Here is a 7,027-nt window from a genome sequence, read left to right on the forward strand (position 1 = left end):
GCATTGTGAATGATAATCAATCTGTCACTTAAAGTGGAAGGTTGAGCATCAATATGATTCTTCTCAGAAAGAATTTCCTGGAATCGGTTGCTCCCACTAATCAAGGCATTCTCAAGAAACTTTGCATTTCTTCACTCCACAATCCTAGTACTGTGAGATGGACAATAGAACCTATACCCTTTAGACCTTTCAGCATATCCAATGAAATACCCACTAATGGTCCTTGGGTCTAGTTTCTTTTCTTGTGGGTTGTAAACTCTTACTTCAGATGGGCATCCCCAAATGCGTATATGTTGCAAACTCGGTTTCCAACCTTTTCATAATTCAAATGGTGTCTTTGGGACAGCCTTGGTCGAAACTCGGTTTAATATATACATTGACATTTTAAGAGCTTCAGTCCACAAGGATTCAGGAAGCTTGGAGTTATTACGCATACTCCTCACCATGACCATTAAAGTTCGATTTCTTCTTTCTACTACACCATTCTGGTCCGAAGAACCATGTATGGTGTATTGGGCAACTATCTCATGCTCTTGAAGAAACTTCACAAATGGTCCTGGTGCTTGTCCATCCTTGGTGTATCTACCATAATACTATCCGCCTCTATTAGTTCTCACGATCCTGATTTGCTTTCCACATTGTTTCTCTACTTAAGCCTTAAAAACCTTAAAGGCATTTAATGCTTCGTTCTTATTATGAAGCAAGTAGAGATACATGTATCGCGAGTAATCATCAATGAAAGAGACGATGTATTTTAGACCATACGTGTCCATGTCTGGACTACAAATATCTGAATGTATGATTTCTAATATGTCCAAGCTCTTCTTGGCACCTTTCTTCTTCTTGTTGGTCTGCTTTCCCTTTATGCAGTCCACACAAGTGTCAAAATCAGTAAAATCTAAAGTACTAAGTACTCCATCATTTACTAATCTCTTAATCCTTTCTACAGAGATATGTCCTAATCTTCGGTGCCACAACATAGAGGAATCTTCATTCATAACACATCGTTTCATACCAGTGTGAACATGCATAGCATCATAAGTAGTATTATTTTGCAAATTAATAGAGAAAAGACCATTAGACAATGTACCAATTCCAATAAGATCAGATTTATAAAATAAACTTAAAGATGTTTCTGAAAAATTAAAAGAATAACCCAAAGGTACAAGTCTGGAAACTGAAATTAAATTCCTAGAAAAACTTGGAACATAAAATGTCTTTTTTAAATTCAAAATAAAACCACTACTTAAAACTAAACAGCATGTTTCGACAGCTTCCACATGTGAGTGCATTTTGTTGCCCCAATAAATGCCCTTCTCACTTTCCACTGGTTTCCTTAGGTTTCACATGCCCTGCAAGGTATTCGAAACATGGATTGTAGAACTAGAATCAATCCACCATGTGTTATGACTAACGTCAACCATTTAGATTCATAACAAACAAAAGAGATTGAATTACCTTTCTCTTCAAGACATTTCTGAAATTTGGTGCAATCTTTCTTCATGTGTCCCTTCTTCTTGCAGAAGAAGCATTTGGACTCTTTCTTGATTCCACCTTGGGGCGGTATTTTACCTTTCCCCTTCTTCTTGGCTTGAGTCTCGTACTTTCCTTGTGTCGCCACCATCAACGAACTCTCTCCCAATTCCATAATCAATCTCCCCTCTTCTTGAACACACATGGTCAAAAGCTCATTAATTGACCACTTGTCCTTATGTGTGTTGTAAGATATCTTAAAGGGTCCATACTGATGTGGAAGAGTGTTCAAAATGTAGTGCACCAGAAAGGATTTAGACATCTCAACCTCTAGATTCTTTAATTGAGCCACGATATCCCTCATCTGCATGATGTGCTCACGCACACCACTGAGACTGGTGAGCCTTAAGGAGGAGAACTTCATGATTAGAGTGCTAGCTAAAGCTTTATCTGAATAGACAAACTGTTCATCAACAGCCTTCAGTAATTCCTTGACTTTGTCATGCTGATCGACCGAACCACGGATGCCAGCAGAGATCTTTGTTTTTATAAACATGACACAAAGGTGATTAGATCGCTCCCATTTCTCATACCGGTCAACATCATCAGGTTGACTGGTCGCAGTAATGGCAAGTGGTTCAGCCTTCTGAATAGCATAGTCAATATCCATCCACCCCAAATGAAGAAGAATCCTCTCCTTCCATACCTTATAGTTGTCACCCTTTAGTTCGGGAATGTCACATTTTATATCAGAGAAATTTACAGGTTGCATGACTGCAAAAATTAAATATACATGCATTTTATCCAAATTGAGACTAATATGTTAAATCATGTTTTACCAATGTAAATCATGCCTCAAAAATCATGAATCTAGTGACATAAAACTTGCATGTGGGCTAAAGTCCTATTCAATTAGATCCACTCATAATCCTTATGATAAAACTATCAAATTATGTTCCTTTTCTTAATTCATGTGGGTAAATTAAGAAATATAATTTGATATTTTATCCTAATTAGTCATATAAATATAACAAAAATTCCTGTGGGATAAAATTCGTTATATGCAAAATGACTAACCACAATTAATGTCATAATGTGATCCTAAAGCACTTTACATAATTAAAGATGTTGCGGCTACTCCTTAATTAATTAAAATTATATGAATCACTCGACATTTGATTTTATGCACAAAAATAATTCATATAAAAATCTTCATGTATAACAAATCCAAATAATACAAATAAATTATATAAATAAATAACAAGCATAAAATCATAACTAATCAGATAATTAATTTAAATGTACTAAAATTATTCAACTTAATTTTGTATGCATAATAAACAATAAATTATACACAAAATCAACAAAATAAATAATTTAAGTACACGAAAATATATATATTAAAAATTAAAACTATTAAAAGTTTTAATAAAACATATAAATTCTGTAAACAGAACCCAAAAATCCGTTTTACAAAATTTTTTTTTTTTTGAAAAACTAAAGCCCAAAAACGACATGTCTTTGCCCAAAACGACATCCCGTTATTCTGCACACTGAATGAAAACGACGTGTCGTTTCAAGCACCTGGGATGTCTTCTTCAACCTCCAGCCAGGTCGTTTTCGACCCGGTTGCGATCCGACTTTTGACATAGTTCGTTATATATGTTTAATACACCAAAATTGACGTTTCAAATTGCAGAAATGTTAGAAATCTAATTTCTTAATGATTTCTAATCTAATTTTACATCAAAAAACAAAGAAAATCATTATTTCAATTTTCAAATTGAAAAAGTTTCTGAAAAGTTTTTTTTTTTTTTTTGACGTAAACAGAGTAACATCAAGGCAGAGGTAATTAAGGCTCTGATACCAAATGTAAACTAAATCTTAAACAATCTAAACATGCTTCTAACAAACTCAATAGCATTCAGATCAATATTGCGGAATAGAATCGAAATATCGAATTGAAAGTATACCTCCGGCCATTGACAACTTCTTACGCTCGACAGATATTTAACTCGGATTTGGTACTTCTAATCCTCACTCAATCTCAAATAGATGGTGTATTTTACTGAATAAGATTGAAAGGCTTAGGGACCAACTGGAAGGGAATGCACTCATATGCATATGTACTCTGTCCATCACAGAGTATTCTTAATCGTGCATAAAAAGTGGGCAGCGGTTATCAATGGTTTTCGAACATTATTCGCATCCCTATAATGGTGGAAGATATGGGCCACTATAACGGTAAGTTTGTTTCCTAATATTACGGAAAAAATCTTACACAAAATGCTATTGAAATGCATAACTTGAAACCTGACTCTATCAGTTCAGAAATCTGAAGCATCTTCTCATTTCTCTCAGTAGTCCATTGAAACCCAAAAGATCAAATGAATGACGAACTCATTTTCATTTCATGTCTGCAGGATACTCTAATATGCAAAAATGACCATTTCTGTTAAATTACAGTTTGATGAAACAATCCCAAAGAGTTCTGCATTTGTCAGCCCTGGAACCATGGAAGCCACGGAAAAAAAGAACAATACAATGTATTCTGACACTGCTACTTATGCTCGTGACGTGCCGCCATGATCTCTCTCAACATGTTCCACAAGGGCAACTGGATCACGAAATCCCCTACTGCACTTGGGGCAGACATCGACTGTCACTTTCTTCCCCCCAGGCCTATTGCCATCCCTTTCGTGAACTTTCTCCACATGCTCTACCAGAGTTGTAACAGAAGAAAACTTTGCGCCACATTGTGGGCACTCCTCAATTTCTCCATTTCTCCCGCTGTTGCCACTGCTCTGCCCCACACTGTCCTTCGCAATCTGCCACTTTTGGCTAATCTCATTGCTCAACTTCATCATGCTCGCTTCAGCAGAGGCTCGCACACTTGATGCCGCATTAAGAAAGTTCGTAGCCCACTTTGGTGAAGATGTAGCAGGAGCTTTATTAGGCCTTTGCTCCTCTTTCCTACTCCTATTTAAAAGACCCATGAACGGGAAGTTCGATTCAGGTTTCTTTGGTCCAGGACATTTGTGGTCAGGTCCAAAACGATGCTTCAAACAATGGTCTACCAAGCAGTCCCTGCACTTTAGTGTATTTGAAAATGTTAGGATCTCCTTACAGCCGGGGACAGGGCATTTTTTCTTCTTTGTGACTTTCTCATAATTTGACGGATCACAGTCTGTGTTAACATGTGTATCCCAAGTAATATTTGGATCTTCATCAGGAATTAGACGAACACCTTTGGCACAGAGTGGACAAATGACAACAGTGACATCTTGTCTGTCGGCTTTTGGACAATTGTGCTTAATGTAGCTTCGATGCTCCAGACAAAATACCTGCCCAATGTTTTGACATAGTCAGCAGAATAAAACACACATGTGAAGGCAGATTAGGAACAAAGGAAAATCCCGAAATGAAAAGGCAGCATAAGAGCTTAAATCTTATTGCAAAATAGACAAATAATTGTATTAGCAAGAAGAAGGGACATGCATCTAGTACTCCAGTTGTCCAATTCAACAATAGTGCATCTCCCAAATCCCAATCAAGGAAATTTTTTTCAGGAGGAAGCAATTTCATGAACCAATAGGACATAAAGTTGGGATGAGATTTATGGTTCCTAAATAATAAAGCATATACTAAATATTAACAAATTCCTTTAAACAAAATCAACCCTTCAAAAAGGTTAACTAAATCATTACCACCTTAATCATTTAATGCTTGAGGCCCATTTTTCTTTTTGAAAGACCCAATGATTCCTCCAAAATACCATTTCAAACAATTTTGATAAAAAGCAGTTACCACATGTATTTGCACGATCAGATGCATATACAGCGCTAAAGTGACCTACTATTAAACTGCCTAAGATAAGGTTTTGCAATGCTCCAATAGACACGAAAGAGATCAAAAGGACTTCTATAACACAAACTAATCAAAATATAGGTCGTGCAATTCTGAAGTTTGGTAAAGAATTCCCATCCCAGTTCACAGTTTTTGCCCCCTGCTGAAGCAAAAGAATGGAAAGAGCCAATTTAACAGAAGACTTACAATGGAGGTTCTATCCGTAGCTTCATATTAACAGCAATTAATTAAAATACAGCCAAGCCTAAGGCTAGCATGAGTACTAGCTGAAACCACCAGATTTTAACATTTTAAAGCCAAAAATCAGAGTGTGAAGATCACAATTATTAAATGACTGTTAAAGCCTATTTCCAGTTACTTCTGAAAACTTAAATTCCAGTGCAAATGCCCTATTCTAGAGATACATTTTAGACCCACTCTCTCAATTAATCAAGATAACAACACCTAAATCCCATTTGCAATTACTTTACACAGTCTATAAAACCATACTGGCCTTTTTTTTAATCCTGTAATCAAATCTTTGACAAACAAAAAATGACCCCAAAAAAAAATCCACAATGTGAAGATTTATGGAATATTGAGTCAAAGTTATTAACCAAAAAGTATATGCGGTCCGAAAGTGAATGAACATAACTTTGTTTAGCATTCTTTTCCTTCTAATAAAGTTACAAATAATTCTTGATTTTTTCTTTCTTTACATTACCTTCCTATCAAACACAGACACGTAGAATCTGTCTAAAAAACCAAGATCAAAACTTCTTGAGAGAAAAAGAAAATGAAGCAATCAAAAATCAAAACCCATTGTGCGAATTCAACAAACACACATTGAATAAAACCGAGATTATGGAAATTTATTAGATTATTCACCAATTCATATGTATATTAATCATATATATATATATATATATAGAGAGAGAGAGAGAGAGAGAGAGATTAGCGGACCAGGTTACAGCGATCGCAGGTGAAGGGCAAGAAATCAATCTGCTTGCAATCATCGACGGCGCAATGCTTTCCGAGATTCGGGAATTCGGGAGTTCCCATTCAAATCCGAAGGCAACAATTACAGATAAGGATTGAAAATTGGAGAAATTCAGATTGAAGCTCAAGCTGAGGAATTAGAGATACTAGGGATTGAATTGTCTGGAGCTCTAGATTTTGCAAAAGAGGGAAATAGTAAAAGAGAAGGAAAAGACCCGCGTAATCAGAAGACCAGAGGAAGAGTCGTTGAAAGTCCCGCAAATTCGTCCCTTCCCTTTTTTTGTTTTTTTATTTGTAGGCTTTTTCTATGCTTCCTCACCATGTTTATGGGAAAATTTTCTTCCATTACAGAAGAGTTAAAAAATTAAAGGGCTTGTTCTTTTGGAGTTTAATTTGAGTATAATTTTTGAGTTGAATTTGAGTTATAATTTGAGTTGAACTTATAACTTGAGTTTGTGTTTAGTTATGTATATTTGAGTTATGGTTTGAGATAATAATCTTTTTGAGTTTGTGTTTCAGTGAGTCAAAACTTAAATTTGTATTTATATAGTATTTTAATAAAAACTCAATGCTGATAAAAAATTTTAATAGGGTATATGGGTCGGGTTTTATTCGTCTTTTCGTTATCAACGCATAGAAAAAAAATCATCTCAATCAGAATTAAAACGAAAAAGTTATAGCATTTTTAAGAATAGAAAAAATATTGTTC

At 35.4% G+C, this 7,027-nt stretch overlaps 1 protein-coding gene across 1 annotated transcript; it reads right to left on the minus strand.

Annotated features, from left to right (window-relative positions):
- Nucleotides 1–3,416: 3,416 nt before the first annotated feature.
- Nucleotides 3,417–6,567, minus strand: LOC21400983 (zinc finger AN1 and C2H2 domain-containing stress-associated protein 11). The gene is made up of 2 exons (XM_010104230.2): nucleotides 6,283–6,567; nucleotides 3,417–4,817 (listed from the first exon to the last, which is right to left on the minus strand). The coding sequence occupies exons 1-2, from the start codon at nucleotides 6,379–6,381 to the stop codon at nucleotides 4,038–4,040; spliced, it is 879 nt and encodes a 292-aa protein (XP_010102532.1). The 5' UTR covers nucleotides 6,382–6,567; the 3' UTR covers nucleotides 3,417–4,037.
- Nucleotides 6,568–7,027: the final 460 nt, after the last annotated feature.

Source organism: Morus notabilis, unplaced genomic scaffold (assembly GCF_000414095.1).
Source record: "Morus notabilis unplaced genomic scaffold, ASM41409v2 Scaffold989, whole genome shotgun sequence".
Taxonomy (NCBI): Eukaryota; Viridiplantae; Streptophyta; class Magnoliopsida; order Rosales; family Moraceae; genus Morus; species Morus notabilis.